This window comes from Camelus dromedarius, chromosome 15 (assembly GCF_036321535.1).
Source record: "Camelus dromedarius isolate mCamDro1 chromosome 15, mCamDro1.pat, whole genome shotgun sequence".
Classification (NCBI taxonomy): Eukaryota; Metazoa; Chordata; class Mammalia; order Artiodactyla; family Camelidae; genus Camelus; species Camelus dromedarius.
In genome coordinates, this window is record NC_087450.1 from 58,166,994 (window position 1) to 58,189,286 (window position 22,293).

A 22,293-nucleotide genomic window follows, 5' to 3' on the forward strand; every position below is an offset into this window, starting at 1 on the left:
GCTGACTTCCTTCTCTTTTTGAAATTGAAACTGGAAAAATAGAAAGAGGCCTGGTTATTCTCTTGCCTATTAAAAAAATTCCCAAAGAATCATATATTTATCAGTGAGGATCCTCAAATATTCTGCTTTGCTCCATGCATGATATATTTTTCATCTTTCTTTCTAAAAGGATGTGAAATACATTACAATTTCTGAACGAAAAACTTGGAAACTAGAGTTCTTGGCACATGACTTTGTATGTAGTCATATTCTATAAGAAGGGTCTGTTGTCTGATGGAGAGTTATGGATTGACTCATAATTTATGAAGTGCTAACTTCACACAGATTTATTCACTAGGAAAAAAGCATCCAGATGTAGGAATAATTTGTATTTTAGACGTAGAGTGATGAAGATTCTGTACATCTGTAAGGACTGGTGATACTGGTGTAGGATAAATAGTAGCCAATAAGAGAAACAGCTAGGATGACAGAAGAAGGAAAAAACCTCCAGACTCAGCCAGAACCAAACAGCCATTTCTCTTTTTAGATGAAAGGTCTTACCAATGCTTGTGTAGATCTGGTATTTAACTCCAGAAATATAGCTGTAAATATTTTACTCTTAAGTTCACTTGCAGTAAGTAAGTTGTAAATAATTAACTCTATAGCCTGGGATCAGTGAATCTCAAGTGATCTTTTACTTTTTAAAAAAATTTTGGGGGGTAATGAAGTCTATTTTTAGAGCAGGTACTGGGGATTGAAACCAGGACCTCATGCATGCTAAGCATTCGCCTCACCACTTAAGCTATACCCTCCCACTACTTATCTTTATTAAATCCTAAATTAAACAAACCACTTCAAGTGTTACGGAGCGGAACCTGGGATCCAGTCAACTTGTCCATGTATTTTTCAAATGGGCAATAGTTGCTATGTAACAAATTACCCCTAATTTAGGAGACTGAACGAATATTTATTCTTTCCCAGTGTCTGGGGGTCAAAAATTAGGGAATGGCTTGAGTGGGTGGTTTTGGCTCAGGGCCTCCCAAGAGGCTGCAGGCAAGCTGCTGGGTTAGGGAAGTGGAGTTACCTTAAAGGCCACTGAGGGCTGGAGGATTCATGTCCAAGCTGACGCATATAGTCTTTGGCAAGTCTCAGTTACTTGCTGGCTGTAGGCTGGTGACCTCTATTCCTATGAACTTCTCCATAGGCTTCCTGACATGAAAGTTGGCTTCTTTGCCAGTGAGCAATCCAAGGGAGAGCAAGCAAGAAAGCACCTGAGATGGCAGGCAGTCTCTTACGACCTAAAGTTGGAAGTAAAACACCATCACTTATGCTGTGTGCTACTGGCCACACAGACCAAACTTGGTCTGGGGCAGAAGGGGACTGACTCTACAAGGGTGTGAATATCAGGAAGCAGAGGTCATTGGGGACCATCCGGGAGGCTGGCTGCCAGGGCGGTGATCAAATCTGTCGGGTATTTATATTCCACTGGGTAAATTTAAACCTAATGGTTTTAATTTTAAATGTCAGTATTTACATTATACTGGAAATTTCATCCTTTGCAACTATTTACATTTTTTATGACAAAATATTAAATGTATCCAGGGGTACATATTTTTAAAAAATTCTTTTGGAGATAAGAGTATAAAAGTTTGAAGACAGCTGGCTCAGACTAGTTCTATCCAGTGTGTCTGTCTCATTGTTCCTCTGGCTCTTTATCTCCCCCACGTGGTTCTCATATCTTAAAGGTATAGACAACCAATAAATCAAAGAGAAACTTCAAACTGGAAATCATAATTTGGGTCCTGATTTGTGAACAAGAAAGATTACTTGAAATCTCGACTGTCTCTGAAAATCTAGGACTTCCGGATATGAGTAAGAAAATGAATCAGGAACTTTACTTTTTAAAAATGGCATTTATTAATGCCTTCTATGAGCAAGGCACGTAGAACTGTGGGGGGGACACAGAAAGAATATAATCTAGAACCTACTAAAGTTACCAGCTAGAGAGAATGGTGCCTGGATGCTCAGAAAATAAGATGATATTCTTACTGCACATATAAAAAAATTGTACACAACTGTCACTTTTTTATGGGATACATTTTTAAAAGAATTATACACAATTTGCAATGGTGAATCTCTCCTTGCTTTCTGACCAGGTGTGTCATCAATGTATGTTTAATGAAGGCATTTTCTACCTCAGATGAACAGACCGGATTCAGTTAAGCCAAAAATGCCAGTAATTATGGAGAATAACTGTTGGAAAAGATCCTAAGATTTTACTGAGGCTTACCACAGTGAACCTAAATTTAAACCATAGTTCGAGTATTTTATTAGGAGTAGCCTTAAAAACTTGACCGGGCAGGACTAATGTTCTGCTGCTAACAATTTACCATTTCATAATGCGGAAGTCTGTCCCACTCATTCTTAAGTGGAAAATGTGTTATGTCCTACTTGTATAAACTGTAGTTGAACCAAAATAGCAATTCACATCTAAGGTTATTAGAATGGTTTATTCAGTACCATAAACATTCACCAGAGCTAAAATTATGCAAAGGATTGCAAAACAAAACACAACTGCCGCGGCAAATTTCCCATTTGAGCTAAAGTGACCAAACACAGAGGTGAATTTCAAGAACTTGGCTGGACGATTCTAGCATCTGTACTGGCAGATGAAGAGTCAGGTCTAGGATTCAGTTTCTGGAAATACTCACAGACTCTCTACCTACAGCGAGGCCAACAAGAATATGTGCACTAAGGGAGAGCCTGCTGATTTCCCTCCACAAAGCCATTTTCGTTACAACGGACGGAGGCCTAGGACGCCGGGGAGATTGGACGCGGGGCCCCGAAAACCAAGCTGCAACCCATCTGCGTGTGGGAGGCTGGTCTCGCAGAAGCTGGTCAAGCGCTGGGCCTCCTGCTCCCGGGAGCCTATCCCTCGCCCCAGGCACTTGGTTGTTGGGTCATTACCCCGAGCACACCCAACCTGGCCCTCCCCCTCGTTCGCTAGAGGCCCCAGGGCGGTTTCTACAGCCGGTTCAGTAAGAAGGGTGACAGGGATCCTAACCAGATGTAGTTGGGACCGAGACCAGGGAGGCGGCCGGACACGCCCCTGAAGGCCTACTCGCCAGCTCCCGCCTCCCTCGCGGCGGTCATCCGGGGACAGAGGAGAGGCCCGACTGGGTCGAGTCAGGACGTCGCGGGCTGTGTCCCGGCAGGCGCCAGCCGAGCCCCGGCCAGATGGAAGGGGGCGGGCCGGGAAGCGGCAAGATGGCGGCGCGCCGGCACAGGGCGGGGCGAGCGAGGGTCTCCCGGCATGCCACGCGGCACCGGCTTCCGGTTGTGGGTGGTGCGGGGGTCGGCGGCGGCCGGAAGCCGGGTGAGCCAGCCTCTCCGGGCGCTGCCTGCACTTCCGGGGGCCTCGAGCCGGACTCTAGAGTCTTCCGGTAGGCGGCGCGGGAGGAATCAGAGGCTTGAGGGGCAGGGCCGGGCCGGGCTGGGCAGATCCGCGCCTCTTCTAATGTGAGCAGTGTCCCGAGTGCCCGTCAGGCGAAAGCTGCCCGGAGAGGTGGAGCCGGTGGCCGGGCCGGGAACATGAGGCAGTGTGTCCTCTTCCTGGCCAGCTTGGTTCCTTTCATACTGGCGCCGCGACCGCCGGACAAGCCGGGCTTCGGCTCCCCCCAGCGACTCGGTAAAGACCCTCGGGGGTTGGCTTAGGCCGGCACCGGGTGCCTGGAGCTTGCTGCTTTCGGGAAAGACCAGGGGAGCAGAATCTATCAGGTGTTTGGGGGCGGGGTATTGGACAACGGTGGCGCGTCCCTAAGTTTTCAGTGTGGGAAGGGGGTGTGGCTCACAAAGTTTAGGGAAAGAATGGAGATAGGTTTGTCTGTCTCAATGGAAAGGGATCCTGGAGGAGGCCTCCGATAGTGACTTGAGGGCCTGAGAGGGGGTCTGCCCCCAGAGTTTGTGTTGGGAGTGTGTACCGGAAAGAGGTAAGGCAGGGAGTGGTGGTGGCTCGTGTTTGGAGAGGGAGATGCGGTCCAAGTTCCTGCCCGACTAAGGAACAAATCTATAGTGTGTTCCTACCAAAGACGGATTCTGGAGGAGGGTAGGAAGGCTCATAGCTCTACAGCTCTTCCTGGCTCTGTAAGATGCAAACTAGATTTTCTACTGTAGGAGGTACTTAGGCAGCAGTCTGGTTGGAAGGCGGTGACTGGAGGACTCATCTTGGAGTTGCATTTTGCGAATATCCTAAGCGTTTATTTAGTTATTGAAATTGTAGCTTATGGGAGGTCCTGGTTGGGGAGGAGGCGCTTAAACTTGCCAGGCTAACTCTTAATGCTACTACTGTGAATGCCTGCCTTGCCATTTTGGACAAAAATTATCAGAGATGACCAATTTGATCAGTTTTGAGCCTAGAAAGTAGAGGGTTATTTAGATTTTCTGAAGAGATTGGATTTTAGGGATAGACTAACAAGAGATATGAAATTTGGTGAAAGTTAGTTTGTATAACTGTTAGGGTCCCTTATCTGTTAAGAGAGTTCGGTTAATTAATAAGAAAGTATGAAACGGTGTATTCTCCCAGCGTGACAAGCTGTAGCTTCAGTGATAGTTTACCTGACAATTGTTTTTTCTTATGTAATGGACAGAAATTGTAGACTGAGGGTATTAAAGGTGTTGGATTCTCAGCTGAAGAACTACTTTGTGGTTATCTCAAACTGAAATGAATTACAGCTGATTAGTTTAATGAAAGGCCAGGGAGAACCTGGTGAGAAGTGCTGAGATGTGATTTAAGTTGATACAAATTGAAGGAAAATGTTGAGGTGGGGTAGTCAGGATGGAGGGGTAGGGTAAGGATCCACTTCATAAGAATAAATATTAATAAAAATAACAAATATGTATTTTGAGATATTAAAGTTGTATTTTTACCACACTAACACAGTTGTTTCACTTTTATTATCATTCTCTTGTTCACAAGTGGAAAAATAAGTAATACAAATCCTAGGAATGCACATAGTATAGAAGAAAACCTTACTTTCTAGATAAATTCTCAGCAACATTCAGAGATCAGAAAGGTTTCTTTTTTGATCTTGTGTTTTCACTTGCAAAGTGCAGACCACTGGTGCCAGAAAAACGCATAGACCTACCATATTTATTCACCAGATGTTTGAAGAACACATACTGTATGCAGGTACTCTGTGTGGCACTGGAAATATAAAGGTCAGACGATATCCATCTTCAAAAAGCTTTTGGTATAGTGGAATAGAGAGATCTAAACAGATAATTCTAGAACAATATGAAGGAGAGTGATAGTAGTACCCACCATAATGTGTTCTGTTATGACGGGGCGCTGAACGTAGCCAGGAAAGGCTCCCTAAAGGAGCTGATACTTGAGCCCAGACTTTAAGGTTAAGTAGCTGAAGAGGGAAAATAAGGACACTTCTAATTGGGACATTTAGAGACTCAGACTTGAAATGAACCTTAGATGTCACGTCCAGTTTTTAAAACAAAGCTCCAGGAAAAATGAGTCTCAGAAAGGTGTAGTGAATTGTCAGGTTCACACAATTAGTGATAAATATATGCCTTGTGGGTATTTTTTCTTTTGAAGAAGGATTTTGTGTATGTTTGATGACTTTGGATGTAATTTGTTAACCCTACCATTATTTAGATTGAATCTGTCAAGTCCAAGGAATAATTCCATAAAGAGCATCGTAATTGTTTATTAGCCTACTCATCCTATAATGTTACCATAACCACAGTGCTAAATATTGATTAGAGATTTGACAACATTTTTCTGAAGAACAAAAGTATTTAATAGAATCCTGGCTTTTGGAGTATTCCTCATGTCACTCAAAATTATTTTAGTTGAACTGTTATGAATTGCATAATTTAGGAAAGTTATGAATCATGTGAGCTTAGTCATAATGATATCTTGTTGAAGTTGCAACTGGGGTATGTAAGTCTCACTTTGATTTCAAAAGAGTTTTCGCCTTGTGTTACTTTTAATAAAAGGATGTAGTGGGTGGAAGGGAAAAATATAGGTCACAAATGACGGATTAAAGTTTGTATCTGAAACATATTTTGAAACTCACCTTGAGGTTCCTGGCATGGGGATTCTCCACACTGCAGTCTTCATTTCTCATTATTGACGGTATCATTTTGCTCAGTATTTTGACATCTCACTTCCTCTTTTGATGTTAATTTTGCTTACAGGCTACATTCCTTTGAAACTGAAATACTTACACACCCTAACTGCTCCAAGAGAAATTTAATCCAGTTCTGCTTTGTACTAGTTAGAGAGATAAATTGTATTGCTAAAATAGAATGAAGAGAAGAGTTAAGCAGAAAAATGTGGTGGGGAAACTGGAGAATTCCTTTTGGCTTTCATGGGGTTTTCCAGAGCATCAAGTGTAGGTAGGTGTCCTTCAAGGCCAAGTGTGGTTGAATTTTGGATGCTTCACCATTTTATATTTGTAAGAGATGGTGACTGTTTTCAGAAGATTGGTAAGGAAGGAGGGGCAGGAATAGGCTTCACTGAGGTAGGGAAGTGAAATGAAGTGCTTTTTCTTATATCCCTTAACTTAGTCCTGGAACGAACCAAGGAGATGGGTGTCTTCCTCCCCACACCCCTCCTGTTTTGTTTTTTTTTTTTCTTCCTTTTAGTAAGAGTTGTAGGCTTTGACAAGTCTTATCTGCTGCCCTGGTTTGACTGTTCTGATACGATGGATCTCTTACCTAGACTTGTTCTCCAAAGCTTCGCTCGCATGTACCCAGCTGCCCACTTGATGTTTCCACCTCTGTTCTCATGGGCACTTAACATATAACATGTCCAAGATTATCTGTTTGATTAGAAGAATGAGTATAGAAGACAGGGCTTGATCTAGGAACAGGCAGCAGGAAATTGTGAAAGTAATCTCATTGCTTCATCTGAGTTTGCGTTGGTTTCAGCTACAGACTTGTGGACTGATCCAGGGTTCTTCAGAGGTTCCCATGGGCTCTGCTGACTTCATTTACTTTCATTTTGGCTCAGAGTTTCCATGTGACTGGGTCTTGCTGGAGAGTCTTGGTCCAGGTTTAGTACCAGCCCAGGTGAAGAGCTCATGATAAGGAATTATTTGAGGCAGCTCATCCTCCATCCTTCCTAACTAGTATAAGCCTATAAAGTTAATTTTTAGCTCCCAGGCTCGGAGGTCCACTGCGTAGCAGACAGCGCTGCTCTCCTTTTCTCCTCCCTTAGTCCCAGGGAGGGACTCACCCACATCTAGGGCCAGGCCTCTCTTGTCCTGCGTGTTTTGGGGAGTGCTGAAGAGCAGTCAGGTCTCATGTGTCTTGTGCACAAGCAGAATCAACACTTGACAGCAGCCCTGGCTTAATCCTTTCCAGTTCTGACAGGAGGAGCATGACGCTGACTGGCATTCTGGGGGAACTCTGTGTGCTTTGTGCAGCGGAGCCCTGGAGAGCTAGCAGAGTGCTACAGGGTTCTGCGTGACACTTGCAAGTTGTATTCCAGGAAGATGCAATTTATTGCAGAAAGAAAGAGAAACTGAGTGAAAAGTTCACAAATGTTCCCAGTCTCTTCTCATATAACACTTCATTATTTCAAAATTAGTTTATCTTAAAAAGTTGACTCTGGTCTTGATGAATAAGGGTATACTTTATGTCATTGTACTAAAGTCAGTGGCCTTGAAACCTTATTCTGGAGACTAAAATCAGGTATGAGAGAAGGGTGGAGTGGAATGTTTATCACATATTCTATAGGCCACTCCATGTCTGCATCCAGAAAGGCCTGCAGTTCAAGCTTTCTCTATTTGAGAACATAAAAAAGGAACAAAGTATCTTCCATTTTTTTTACCACTGATGTTGAGTTTGAAAAAAATCATAGAATAACAGATTTACTCTTTCCCCACATAAAATCACTATATGATTTATCAGTGATGTAACTGCAAATGTGACTTGATGCAAAAAAGTTCTATGTAAATGATTTTTTTTTATATGGAGGTACTGGGAGTTGAACCAAGTACCTCACGCATGCTCAGCTTGTGCTCTACCAACTAAGCTATGCCCGCACCCCCTCTGTGTAGATGAATAATTGTAAACTGTATATAAGGAACAAGATAAAGTACAGAACTTAATCTTTCAGCATTTACTTGCCGCCTTATATCAACCTCTTAACAAAATTCAGCCGAGTAAATTTGAAGATCTAATTGGTTTTATTAGGTGATTTATGAATTGGGCAGCATGCTGTCTAGCAACTGGAAGGGCCCTTTGAGTAGTTGTACCAAATGGAAGGATTTTTTATAGGAAGAAGGGTGGGGCAAGGGTGCTATTAGCAAAAGAAAAGAAAGGATTGTTTTTAGGCCTGGACATCTTTTGGCAGGGAAGGGAACTGGCAAGTGTTTTTTACCCCATAGATAACCTCTTGTTCCTCTGGGGGATGGAGGGGGCCATGTGACAGATGACCTCATTGGTGCTGACCAGACAGTTCCAAACTGGTTGATGAAGATGACTTTTCTGTTGAAGGTTGAAACTGCAATTAAGTATTAAACCTAGGTTTTGGTTTCATGGGCAAAAGCAGGCCTGTGGTTTTTCTTTAACAAATCCCTCCCCCTAACCTGCCCCTAGTTCTGTTTTCTTATCAGTGAATGTGGTGCCACTGTCTGCCCAGGTATCCAAGCCAGAAACCTGGGAGTCTTTTAGTGATCTCCCCCTGGATGGCTCAGTGGCTTCCTAGCTGATTTTCCAGACTCCGGTCTTGTCCCCTCTCTCCATTCTACACACTGCAGTCGTCAAACCCAAGTTCATGTGCCCGACGCACAGTGAGGCGAAACGAACTGAAATGTTAGAGTTTGGAGCAGAGAAAGGTTTATTGATCAGGAGGATGCCGATGGAGAAGATGGGAGACATAGGCTAGTCTCAGATCCATCTTCCTGGCTGGCTAGGGTGTCAGGTTTTTAAAGACAACTTTTGGGGTGAAGGTGCAGGGGGCATGGCTTTCTTCTGATTGGTTGGTGGTGAGGTAACAGGGTAGTGTTTCATGAGTCTTAACCGTCAACCTCTGGTTCCACCCAGACTGGGGTCTCTGTGTTTGTGGTCAGCATGTAGTCACCGCCCTCCACTGGGGGGGGGTGTCTTAGTTCTTGCAGGACAACTCAAAGATTTGTGTCATGTTGTTCTGTATATCCCTTGAGGAGGAACTGGGACTCTGTTTTATCCCTGAACTATTTGTTTCTTGACTTCTTTTCCTTTGTTTCTGCATTCCCTCACTTCTCTGGTTAGTAATTGCCTGAATCTGCTCTTTGGAACTCAGTGTCAGCCTAGGAGACTAAAGCCTTTTTCTACAAACAAACCAGGGGCCCAGAAAGGCTTGTGACCCCCCCTGCAGGGTCCTGCTTGGTTTCATCCCCCCCTTTCTCTGATACTCTTCAATCCTGAGGGCAACAGGGGCTGGACAAGAAAGAATAAAGTTTTGGATAGAGTGGTTAATCATAAACTCGGAAGAGGAGCTCAGTTTGAGGGGGACTTGGTTTCACAGTCATGATGAAATTTCTCACTTACAGCTGTCGCCCTTGTAGAAAATCCACAGTCCTGACTGTGGTTCCACTGCCCTTCACGACCTCTGCCTGCTCGCTGACCTCAAACCTCTTCACATCGTCTGTGCCATTCTAAACACCCCCGCCTCACCGAGGTGCTTTCTTTGGGTATGTTTTGTTCTGTATTTCTCGTGGACGTGAGCATAGGTATGCCCTCTACTTAGAACCCTCTCCTTTCTTCCCTTGGCTGCCTCCTAATCTTTTTGGTCTTTAGTACAGTCTCCCTGGGAAAGCATCCTTGGCCTGCCAGGCAGGGCTCATGCTCCCGTGTGTCCTTCCGTAATTTCTTGCACCTCCCTCTCCCTTGGCGTGTGACATACTTTGTCATTTTTGTGTGATGCTCTTTCAGTATCACAAAATTAGAAATATAGTTCTCTTTCTCCTCATTTATATTCCTAGTGCCTGGAAGGGAGGAGGTTTTCAATAAATATCTGTAGAATGAACAGGGTGTGGCCTAGTGGAAAGAGGAAAAGTACGTGCAGAATGTGTGTGCAAGAAAGGAGGGGTGGGAGTGAGTGTGGAAAAGATACCAAAGAGAGGAAGGGTAGGGTCCCTAAGGAGGACTAGACAGGAGAGGCCAAGTGGGGGAAACTGTAGCAGGTGGCAGAGAAGGGCAGGGAGAGGGTGGGGACCTAAATCATGCAGTACTCCAGCCTGACCTCTTGAGTTGTGTCTGTGTTCTAACTTGTCTCTGTAGCCAGCAGAAATGAGAAAAGCTCAGTTGTTTAGGGTGATTGTTGGAGCAACTTGAAGAAAGCAAGGAAGGTGTTCTCATTCTAGAGTGCTGGGCAGCCATTGTTGGAGTTTCTAAAAAATATGGCCACATACTGAGCTAATAAGAAAGGTAGTTTTTGTAGCATTGTCTCGTGTTAACTGTCATAAAACCTACTGTAAGAAGTTAAGTGGTTTATACTTGAGTTTTTTGAGATTTTTGGATATGGACAAAGAATAAACTCTTGGGAAGTGGGGGAAATGCAAATTCTGTTGAGAAGCTATAGGATATTAGATTACCAATGGATGGAATTTTGGAGAAGTGTGGTAAAATGCTGAGCATCTGAGAGGTTACTTGCAAGAGCGGGAGCTCGGGTTGTTGGGCGAGGAGAGCGCGTTTAGTGTGTTGTTTGTAATGGCTCCGGAACATCCAATTTGAGATGTCTCGTTATTAAAAGAGGGCAAATTACAGTTGAAACATATTAGTTAAGTGTTTTAAAGTGCTTTAGCAAGCTACGCTTAAAAAGTGCTTATTATAGAAAAATACCTAAAGATAACCAATGATGTTACTTTTATTTTTTTTAGGCCTGTTTTTATACATAGTTAAGATCATGCGATATGAATAGTTTTTTAATCTACCTTTGTTTATTTAATATTATAGTATAAGTATTTTCTCATGTTCTTAAAATCTGTTAACATTTTAAATGATTGCAGTGGGGTTTTTTTGTTTGTTTGTTTTTGTCATTTGGAAGTGGTATAATGTCTTGTTTCCCAGGTGTCAACTTACTTTGTTTCCAACTTTTGTTTTTAAAAATATGCAAAGCTGAACCATGAACATCTTTGTGCGTAAAGGTTTTTTTCTTCATTTTGAGCTGTTTCTGTAGTTTAGCCTAGTTTAATGGTTCTCAAGCTTGAGTGTGCATTAACATCACCTGGAAGGCACATTAAACACAGATTGCGGGGCCCGACGCCTAGAATTTCCAATTAAGGAGGAGTGAGGGGAGAAACAAATTCCCAGGTGATGCTTTTGGCTGCTGGTATGGGGACCACACGTTGAAAACAACTGGCCTGTATTACTGACAATGAAACTACAGTATTGAGGTTAAGTTTTGCAGTCAGTAGGAGTGATTATGATCTTGAATGAAACGGAGTCCATGTAGCAACCTGATTGAGGGACTTCAAAGAGCTAAAGGATTGTATTAGCCTCTCAGTGTTGAGAATTTTGCAATTTGTGAAGATAGGAGTGAGTGCTATTTTGTGCAAGGTTCTGTGCCAGGTGTTGTGAGGTAAGGATACTGTGATTTTTAAAACAGAGCTCACTTGTGGTTTATTTTAAAATCTATTTGCGAGATAGGACAAATATAACTCAAAAATGCCAGAAGAAAGGTGTAAACAGAGGGCATCCGGATTCAGTGGGAGGCAAGGTCATGTTTGACTGACATGTCAAAAAGTAGGAGGCCGAGAAGTAGAAGGTCGAAGAAGAGCTAGGCTATTTTTAAGCAGTTTCAAAAGGTGACATCAGTAAAGCCTGGGGTTTTCAGCCAAGACAGGCCCAAGTTTAAATCCTAGTGCTGTGTTACGTTAGCTTTGTGATGTTATTTTCCCCGAGTCTGTTTCTTCATCTCTAAAATGGGGCTGTTACCCCAAGGATGTTTGTGCAGATAACATAAAACACCCAGAATGGTGTCTGGTAGGAAACAGCACACTCAAAAACTGTTGAATAAATGATAAGCTTCTTGAAGGTTTTTCGTTGATGCCTCTATGCATTACAGTTAGCCAGGCCAAATCACCAGTAACTATCCATTGGCATAAGAGAGATTGATGCCTTCTGAAACAGCTTTCCTCTGGATTAAATTTAAAAGGGAATTTCTGTTAACAGAAAATGGGTAGTACCTAGCAAGTGTGAAATTTGCTACCAATTTATTTAATCTTATCTTGAGTTAGAGCCTTGGATGGACTTTGATTAAATTTGCTTTAACCATATAGCAGTGTTCCTGAGCCATGCTGTCTTCAGGTTTGCTTGAATATTACATGACGATGAGGCATTTTCCCACCTCTCTGTATAGATTGGCCCTTCTTGCTGCCTGCCTGCTGTCCTGCTTTCATGTCCACAGCACTGACATATGTTTTCTTGTGCGTTGTCTGTCTCTCCCACACAAAATGAGTGCTGCTTTAGGCAAGGACTTTGCTCCCTCGAGTGCTCTATCTCAGTACTTAGACCAGCGCCTGGCACGTAGCAGTGAATGAATGAATTGATGAAGAAACCAATTGAGGATATTTAGAGGAAGAGGAAGGAGAAAAGTATTGAGTGGATTCTTTCTTTTAGAAATTGTTTTGTGAGCATATTTAGCCACAGTAGTAATACACTTGTATTTTAAGCTCCTGCTGCTCTATTTTGAGGATGCTCTCAGTCCAGTGGAATGATTTTGAATGCCATTGCTTCTGCAGTGATATTTGTTGAGAGAAAAAGGAAAGCATCAGCTCAAATATTTTTAGACAGTTTTTATAGGGACTTAAGTCACCAAAATTTGTTTTCCAGACATCCTTCTGATTGTGGGAGAGAAAGCAGAGTTGCTGCTGCTAAGAGGTGACTTACAGAGGTAGCATATGATCTATAGTGTTTACTCTCACTCTGTGCCAAATAGAAACTTATTTGTGCTTGTTCTGTCTTTGGGGCAGTTTTTTTGCTTTTGCCTTTCTTGGGTTCCAAGTCAGTCTGGTAAAATAATTTATGTTGATTTTTTTCCCCTAGGGATCAGTTTGGTCCTACCACTTCTACTTCCTGGTGTCCAGTAGATTGACATTCTGCTGTGTCTGTTGAGAGCAACAGTGATAGGGCTGTTACCACTTTTCTTTTTTTCTTTAATTTGGAATATGTGATTTTTCTTTCTCAGTTTTGGTTTGCTCAGGCCATTGATAGATTTGTTGCTCTTTGTGACCATACATCGACTGATAAGGAATCAATTAGCTTAGGTGGGCAATGGGCAGGGCAGGTTGGCACACTTGATCTTAGAAATTCTAAACATAGGAGCCAGAAATGCCTTGCATTTAGAAGTTAGCTCATTGCGTGCTATGATACTTTCTGAGATATCGAAATTATTGGTATCTGATGTGGACATGGACTCATGTTCACCTTTCCCTAATTGTCACAGATATCTTTCCACAACTGATTTGTTTGACGTAGGGTCCAAAAAAGTTCACACATCGGTTTGCTTGCTGTATTCTTAAGTCTCTTCTGTCTCCACCCCTCCCTTCTTCCTCATGCCATTTGTTTCCTGGAGAAATTGGGTCATCTGTTTTGCAGGAATGGAACATTCTGGGTGTGGCTAATTACTTCCTAAGGTTGTTATTTAATTTGGCAACATCTAGTCTCTTTTTGTCTTAAAAACTGAAAGTTAGATCTTGATTAGATTTAGGCCTGTGTGTGTGTGTGTGTGTGTACACATATATGATAAGGATACTTAATAGGCCGCACTGGGGCATTATATTAGGAAGAAATTGTTGTCTGACTCTCTTATTTTAATGATGTTACAATTGATTAGTAGGTTTAGGTGTTAATAACCTTTTTACCTGTATTTCAGAAAAGCTTGATTCTTTGCTCTCAGACTACGATATCCTCTCTTTATCCAATATCCAGCAGCACTCTGTAAGAAAAAGGGATCTGCAAGCCTCAACACACTTAGAAACACTACTAACTTTTTCAGCCTTGAAAAGGTAATTTGAATTACTCATAGAATGATGTTGGAGTGCTGGGAGACTTGGTTTGGTAAAAACAGAAAAATAGGAATGTCTACTGAAATTTTAGGAAGTTACACTTTAAAGATTTGTAATTGATACAATTATAGTCTGTCTTGATTCTTTTTATTTTTTATTTTTAAATTTTTAAAATTGAAGTACAGTTACTATGTGTCAATTTCTAGTGTGCAGCATAATGTACCAGTCATGCATGTACATACATATATTCGTTTTCGTGATTCTTATAATAGTGTATTACTTATGCTTAAATTCATGCTGACGATTATTTTAAAAAAGGTCAGTGGGTATTCCAAAGGTATTAATGATGGTATATTTATGTTTATGGAATTCTAACAAGAATTTAAACTAATTGAATGATTACAATCCTTTAAACCATTTAGAACTATCAACCTTTTACTAAGTACTGTCTTCCAAAAGATTTTACTAACTTCCAGAGGATTTTAATGCATTTTTTTGTATGTATATAGGTGATATAGATAACATAGATTTATCTCATTTTTAAAGCTGCATAAATCTTCCTATTGCATAAAATTTTAACAATTTTATTGACTAGTACTCTATAGATGGATATTGTTTAATCAAAGTGATTTTTTTCCCTGAAACTAATAATGCTCCAGTGAGTATCTTTATAAATATACCTAGTCGGGGTATTTTTATAGGATACATTTCTAAAATGTGAACTCCTGGGCTAGGTCAAGGGTACACACATTATAAATGTTTATTAAAATTGACATGTTTCTTCCTAAAGACATTAGACTAGGTTATTCTTCTAGCAACAGTATATGAGTTCACCTGTTTCCTGTTTTCCTTGTCAATACTAGGTTTTATCAACCTTTAACTTTTGTTCCTCTGAAAGGGGTAGTATCTTACAGTTTTGATGTTCATTTTATGTGAAGTTGATCATCTTTTCATGTGTTCATAAGTCATTTGTTTTATTTTGCTGTCTGCCTTTTCATATCCATGTACCATTTTTCTGTTGGGTTTATCCTTTTAGTTACTGAATTGTCGTAGTGCTAGTATATTAAGAAAATGAGTCCATCATCACATGTGTTACTGATGTTTTATGCAAATATTTTTTACTACGTCTATTTTTATTTTTCCTACGTCTATTTTTATTTTTCCTAATCATTACCATCATCAGATTATTTTTGAATAATTTCTTTTTGTTAGATTTTATGTCAAAATATTGCAATATTGGTTACCTAGCTTCTAGACCTATAGCAAATTTGAGCACAATGGTGACAATGATAATAGCTATAGTTTCTTAGGTGTATTGTGTCATTTACTTCGGTAGGCACTTCACATATATTACCTCTAATTCTTACTATTCCCTGCATAGAGGGTTTTGTTATTCCCATTTTGAAGGCAATCCCTCCAAAGAAAAAACACCCCAAAAACTGTGGCTCAGAGAGGTTAGGTAAGTTGCCCAGGGTCACTCAGCTAGAGAGTGGAAGATAAAGGATTTGAACATAAGTCTGACTCCAAAACCTGTGTAATTTCTGCTATGCTGATGGGGAGTTTGGTGAAGGAGTGGAGATATCGTAGCAAGAATTGAGTAGGAACAAAGGAAGAGAGGGGGAAACTTTAAAATGACAAGAACTCAAAATTTAGTTTTCTGGGTTTCTTCTGAAGTTAGACTTGAGGTGGCCCATTGAATCCTTGCTCTAGGGTCAGATATTGCCGTGGACTAACATACTTCTCTGTCATGTCTAATAGATGACATTAATTCATTAAGAACAAGTTAAACAATAACTACTTCTTATCTTCTGTACAAGGAAGCAGAGAAGTTTGTAATTAAAATTTTCACCTTAAATGTTAATGGGAAATGTGTCTAACAGTATATGAGAACTTTGTACCAAGTACTTTAAAGGAGTTTATTTCATTTCACCCTCAAAACCATTCAGTTTGTAAGTGGTATTATTTCCATTTGTAGATGAAGATAACTTAGATTTAGAGGTTAAGGCCCAGATCAAACAGTGAATAGGTGTTGGAGGCAGGATGTGAGCCAGGTTTATCAGACTCCAAAGCCCATACCCTTTCTTAAAAAAAATTGGGCTACTTGAAATGATCAGTGGGTAGATGACTGAACTTACCTATGTGAAGTCACTCATTATTTGATGGTGATGGTAAATGAGAAGATTTTCTGTTTTTAAATGATAGAGGAAAGCAAAATAATTTAAGATCATAAAATTAAATTTTGATGTGACTGACCATTAATGGTTGAAAAAGTGTGGAAACACTAAGAGATTGCATAATGAATTAAAAAGTAATTTTATGAAAAAAACCCCAAAATTTGCCTGGAAGTTCCATTTCCTCTGTTTTAATAAATCAAGAAATACTATTATTCTAAAGTAATGAAAAAGTAAATTTGTTTTAATACTATTTTGGATAATGCTATAATTTTTTTGGAAAAAAGTATTTGTTTCTCTTACAAGTGAAATATCTCAAATTATTTGAAGAGTACTAGGATTGATATAGAAATGAAAGTGATATATACCCAGACCATAAATGGTCCACTTATGGATCATTAAAAATAGATATGAGGTACAAGCTTCCTCAAAAACTTATATTGTTTATAAAAAAGTGATGAGGGTGTAATGATGTACAGCATGGTGACCACAGTTAATAATATTGTACTACATATTTGAAAGTTAGATTTTTAAACAGTGGATCTTAAAAATTCTCATCACAAGAGAAAAAAAATTATAACTATGTGAGGTGATGGATGTTAACTAGACTTCTTGTGATGATCATTTCATAGTACATACAAAAGAAGATAGGAACGTAATGTTAATTCACGCTGATTACCGTAAATCCTTAAAGGTCAGAAAGATACATGAAAATGCTAAAGGAAGTCTGTAAGTACATGACAACATAATTTGAGGGAGGATAAAGTAAAATATAAATTCTGACTGACATCTCCTGTTGGAGGTTTTATAGCTCAAAGGTGAACATTGGAAACTTAAAAAACAGGAGTTTTACCAATACTTGGTCCTTATTTTTTACAATATAGCAGATGCATAGAAAATGAAGAGTGCAGTGCTAGTGATTTTTTTTTTTTCTGGGAAAGAACATTAAGTGAAAATAAAATTGAGACTCCTAGAGAGTCTTAAACTAAACAATAAGGCGTTTGTAAGACGGATGCTCTTCTTTTCAAAGTTCTCAGCATAACTGACAGGGGAAAAAAATCGTAACTGTGAATGTGTGGGAAGATATGTTTTAGGATAGCAGGAGAAAATGTTCCATGGTTTTCTGAAATAATGTTCTATTGTCTGTCCTTCCCAATGACCAATTAAAAACCACAGAATTACCTTGTTATGCTCAAAAAGTTAAAAAAATATTTGTTGCCATGGAGATGGTCCCAGTCTAGATTCTTCCTGGCAGTTTAGACTTATGCAAACCCATGAAGAAGTAACATTTTATAATTTCAACACCATAGTTGACAAAATTAGTTCCTGTGGCTGAGATGAAAAACATACCTTTATCTTTGTTGTTCATGGGCACACTGAAAGAACTCTATAAATGATGATTGAAAATTCTTGCTCACCACACGCAGTTTTTATGTCAGGAATGAAACTCGTAGAAAACAAGAGTATTAAGCTAACTAAAGAACTGGAGTGTGTATTTTAAAGTCCGTACTGGGTACCTTATATTTACTTTCCTCATGGTAACTGCAGATTACTTTTTTCAAGTTAAGTTCTCTTTAGAAGGAGAAAAGAAGCAGGAGTACTTCTAAATATAGAAAGTAGCATTAATTTGCACAGCAATAAGGCGACCTTGATTGCTGGAGGCCCCATAGTACAGGCATTTGAAATAAACTAAATTCAATGTTCAGTTTCACCATTTACTGGCTGTGTAACCTTGAGTATGTTGATTAACCTCCAAGCCTCAATTTTTACTGTGTGAAGTAAAGACAACATACAGAGCAGCTGGCACTGAGTAGGTGCTCAATAAATGGTACCCAGTAATCTCAGTCTTTAATAACTTTTGAGGAAATAGATAAGGACACGCAACTGGAGAGTTTAAGGTTGGAGTCCTTACTTAAATTAGGGACTCCAAACTTAAACTCTCCAGTTGTTATTTCCTTATTTTTTAGAGTCTCCAGAAAAGATGAATGTATAAGCTCTTTGAATGTTTTTCCCCTCCAGTTTTAGTTTCTTTTGATCTGCCGAGTTCTCACAACTAAAGAAATTAGTCTGTCCTTACTGGCAGTGTTAACTCTTAAGTACCACAGTGAAACAGTGGTTATAATTTGCATAGTACTTTATTAATGTCAACTCTCTTGTCAACTTCGTAAGTTTAATTAAATGAAAATAGGCCTGGTTTCTGTGCTTAGAGTAACGTACGGATGCATTCTTTCTTTAGGCATTTTAAATTATACCTGACATCAAGTACTGAACGGTTTTCCCAAAATTTCAAAGTCGTGGTGGTTGATGGGAAAAATGAAAGCGAGTACCCAGTCAAATGGCAGGACTTCTTCAGTGGACACGTGGTTGGTTAGTAGATTTATTTGCTTGTCCTTGTGTCTGGCGGATTGGGTGTCCAGACTGAACTTGATTGCATGTTCTTTTTTTTTTTAATTAAAAAATTTTTTAAATAATTAATTTGGGGGTCATTTATTTATTTATTTTCAATGGAAGTACCAGGGATTGAACCCTGGACCTCGTGCATGCTAAGCACACACTCTACCACTGAACCGTAGCACCCGCCCCCTCCCTGGCATATTCTTTTTGAGGGGAGGAAAAAGAGGTCAGTAAAGTGCTACTGTTTGTCTTTTATCTGAGCTTGGTACGTCTGGAAGCAGAGACATTCAAACAGGAGGAAATGAGTATATCCAGCATGTCCTCCTAGCCAGCTCTATTGATAGTTAAAGGGATTTCCTCTTAAGTCATGTGAATTTAACCTCTTGTCTCTGGGGAAGGATTGTAGGCTTCCTTTATGAGATTGGAAACAAAGAAAGATAGGAGATAAAGTAATTGACTCTATGGTCCTGTTATGTATTTATTTAAGAAAATATATCAAGCAATTTCAGTTTTACTTGTGGAAATTTTTTTGCAATAAGAAAAAGAAAAAGACACTAAAATACCCAAATAGTATAGTTCACGACCTGTATATTCTGAATCATGCTTCCTGCCTCCTCTTAGTTCTTTCTTACCCCAAATTAGGTAAAATTATTCCAGAAGAAAAATCTACACTCTGTTTTGTTTTATAACACACTCTAGATAATTCTCCTAAGAGGTTTGTGGGAAAGAGGCCAGTTTCAGATGAGTAGGAAGTGAGACTGCCCAGCTGCTTTCTGGGCAGTGTTGCTTGGGGGTATCTCCCTGCAGTGCCGAGGTGCATTCCACGCGGATGAAGGCCTTGGCTGATTTTTATTGACAGTAGTGCATAGTTTATTTTTTGATTTAAATATTTTTTAATAATGACTCTTTTTTTTTCCTCTTAAGGTGAGCCTGATTCTAGGGTTCTAGCCCACATAGGAGATGGTGATATTACAATAAGAATCAACACAGATGGGGTGGAATATAATATAGAGGTAAGTCTACATGTGAACTTTTTTCTTAGGAGCAAATATCTCTGATTTTTAGAAAGCCTTTTCTCTCAGTTGTTTTAAGAAGAAAAAGGTCTTTAATTATACTTACTTTTCTCCTTGTATTTAAAGCTTTTTGTTTTAACCAGGAAAATAGATGAATTAAAAAAAAAGGTTTTTTTCTTAACATATCTAAGACTCTGTCATAAGATGCACTCTGTATTTTTAAGTACTATAATTGAGAGAAAGTCACATGTTGGGTGGAAAATAGGATGAGAAAACTTTCTTTCCCTCATTTTTTCTTTATTCTTTCTTAATAATCCTACTGGAAGTGTAAACGTTCTCAAAAGTGAAGGCAAATTCTTGTTTCTCTGTTTCTCTCGTTCCCTCCTAGGTGTTCTAGATATGCAAGATAAATAAAAGGTGATAGTTCATAGTCTGAGAAGTTCAAAAAGGAAACTACAGGAAAATCAGGCTCTGGCCACTCTTCTGTTGAAATACTAGCATTAGAAACCAAGACCGAACTGGCCACGTCTGTGCAGGATGCCTCCCTGTATGTCAGATGCTAGTCCAGAAAACAAAATGGTTGCCACAGATTTGTGGCTGAAGAGGTTCTGCATCCCTAGGAAAATGAGAATGCTCTGGGTAGGGGTGATATCACTGAAACAGAACACTTGTGGGAAAACGATCACTGAGGTTGATCAGAATGAAAGTTTCAGGTATATTTGAGTGCCGTTAGGGGTCAGACAAGGTGCTGCTGCTGCAGTTACTGTAAATGTTCGTAACGTTCCTGCTGCCTGGCCATGGTCATTTGTCTAGCTATCACTGCGAAGAAGCAGTGTCTGTCTCTGGCCATGCAGTCACTTCAGTCTGTTAGTGTTGAGACTATCTGATGTCAGTGTTTTGGGGAGTGTGGCACACCAGAGTGAGTCAGCAAATTAGCACAAAGTAAATGAGCATTTGCTCTAGAACAGGCAAATCAACCAAGTCTTAAATTTACGTATTCATTCGATTTATTTTTTTTAAAGTACTTTTTTACACACTCCCTAAAAAATTCAGAAAATAGATTACCCACTACTGGGAGATATAAGTATTAACATTTTGATGAATATCTTTCCAGGTTTTTTTTTTTTCTATACATATAAACACAAATAAGTAGTTATACAGAGAGGTTTTTCCTATAAAATTAGGACCATATAATATGTATAGTTTGTTTTCAAATATTTTTCATGTAACTATGTAATTATGAACATTTTTCCATGTTAGTAAATGAAGATCTAAATTAGGGTTTTAAATAAATGCTACCTGTTGGTTCATTGAAACATTGCACCACTTATTTAACCAATCCACCACTGATGCTCAATTATTTCATTTCTAATTTTTGGAATTAAAAATGCTGTGGTGAACAGCTGTTGGGCATGCCTCTTGGTGCATGCATTTAGTTAGAACAGTCTTGGTGGTGGGAAGCAGCCAACCTGGGAAGCTGTAGGAAACTGCCTGGGCTGTGCCAAGTTTCACGTCGGCAGCTCCCATGGCTCTGTAGCTGCACACATTGCTCATCAAGGCCGATGTGGGTCGGGTGATCCTTCTCCACCTTGTAGCTTTGACATCTGGACAGACGTTCTGTGAGGTTGCCACAGAAGGGAAACATATGGAGAATCCCACGGGGGACTTTTAATGGCCAGGCTTGGAAGTGGCCTACATCATTCCACTCACATGCTTAGAGCTCTTGTCCCTGACCTGCCTTCCAAGGAACCTGGGAAAGATAACCTCCTGTGCTCAGAAAGATGACACAGTGTAGGGAATGCACAGCATCGCTTCTGCCACGGTGCACGTCCTTGCTCATTTCCTTAGGGTAATCTATTAATTCTTCATCCAAAATGTGTGCATTTAGGGTGCAAATTAAATTTGCTCAGATTCCTCACTTTTCCAAATGCTTCCCTTTGGGAGAATTAAGAATTGTTTCCATCCATACTTCTCTGTTTCACTAAATACAAAAATGACCATAATTAATATTCACTGTGAGATGTTCACTTAAAAGCGAACTCATCAGGTTTATTGAAGGACTTTCGCATGAGATTAATAATTTTTTAAACTGAAAAAGTGGTTTATTACTTAGAAGCCTACGACCCTTCCCCTCCGCCTCAACTATCCCAGCCCTAGGAAACCACTAATCTACTCCCTGTCTCTTTAGATTTGCCTTTTTGTTTTAGACTTGCTCGGTCATTTCGTATAAATGGAATCACACAACATGTGGCTTCTTTCACTTAGAATGTTTTTGAAGTTTTTCCGTATTATATAGCATGTGTCAATTATACTGTTTCTTTTTATTGCCAAATAATATTCCATTGTATGGACACACACCACATTTTGTGTATTCATTCATCAGCTGGACATTTGGGTTGTTTCCACTTTTGGGCTATTATGAATAATGCTGCTGTGAGCATTTGTGAAAAGTTTTTGTGTGAGCGTGTGTTTTCATTGCTCTTGGGTATATAACACACCAGTAATGGAATTGCTGTCATATGGTATCTCTGTTTTTAACCTTTTAAGGAACCACCAGACAGTTTTCCACAGTGGCTATACTTCATATTCTCACTGTTTTACATTTACTGCGTTTTACATTCCACGTTACATTCTTACTGGCAGGAGATGAGGGTTTCTCCACATCCTTGCCAATAATTGTTATATGTCTTTTTGATTATAGCCGTCCTTGTGGGTATGAAGTGA

The 22,293-nt window shown here is 39.9% G+C and overlaps 1 protein-coding gene across 2 annotated transcripts in view; it reads left to right on the top strand.

The window, feature by feature from the left end:
* The first annotated feature begins 3,394 nt into the window (after window positions 1-3,394).
* The window catches only part of ADAM17 (ADAM metallopeptidase domain 17), a 43,768-nt gene continuing 24,869 nt past the window's right edge, over window positions 3,395-22,293 (top strand). Inside the window, exons 1-4 of one of the 2 annotated variants that reach the window (XM_010982687.3) lie at window positions 3,395-3,667; window positions 13,859-13,991; window positions 18,399-18,529; window positions 19,481-19,569. In XM_010982687.3, the coding sequence (XP_010980989.2) occupies window positions 3,571-3,667; window positions 13,859-13,991; window positions 18,399-18,529; window positions 19,481-19,569 (450 nt within the window). In that variant the 5' untranslated portion in view covers window positions 3,395-3,570. The remainder of the gene's footprint in view (window positions 3,668-13,858; window positions 13,992-18,398; window positions 18,530-19,480; window positions 19,570-22,293) is intronic. The other variant, XM_031466534.2, reaches the window with a different exon arrangement.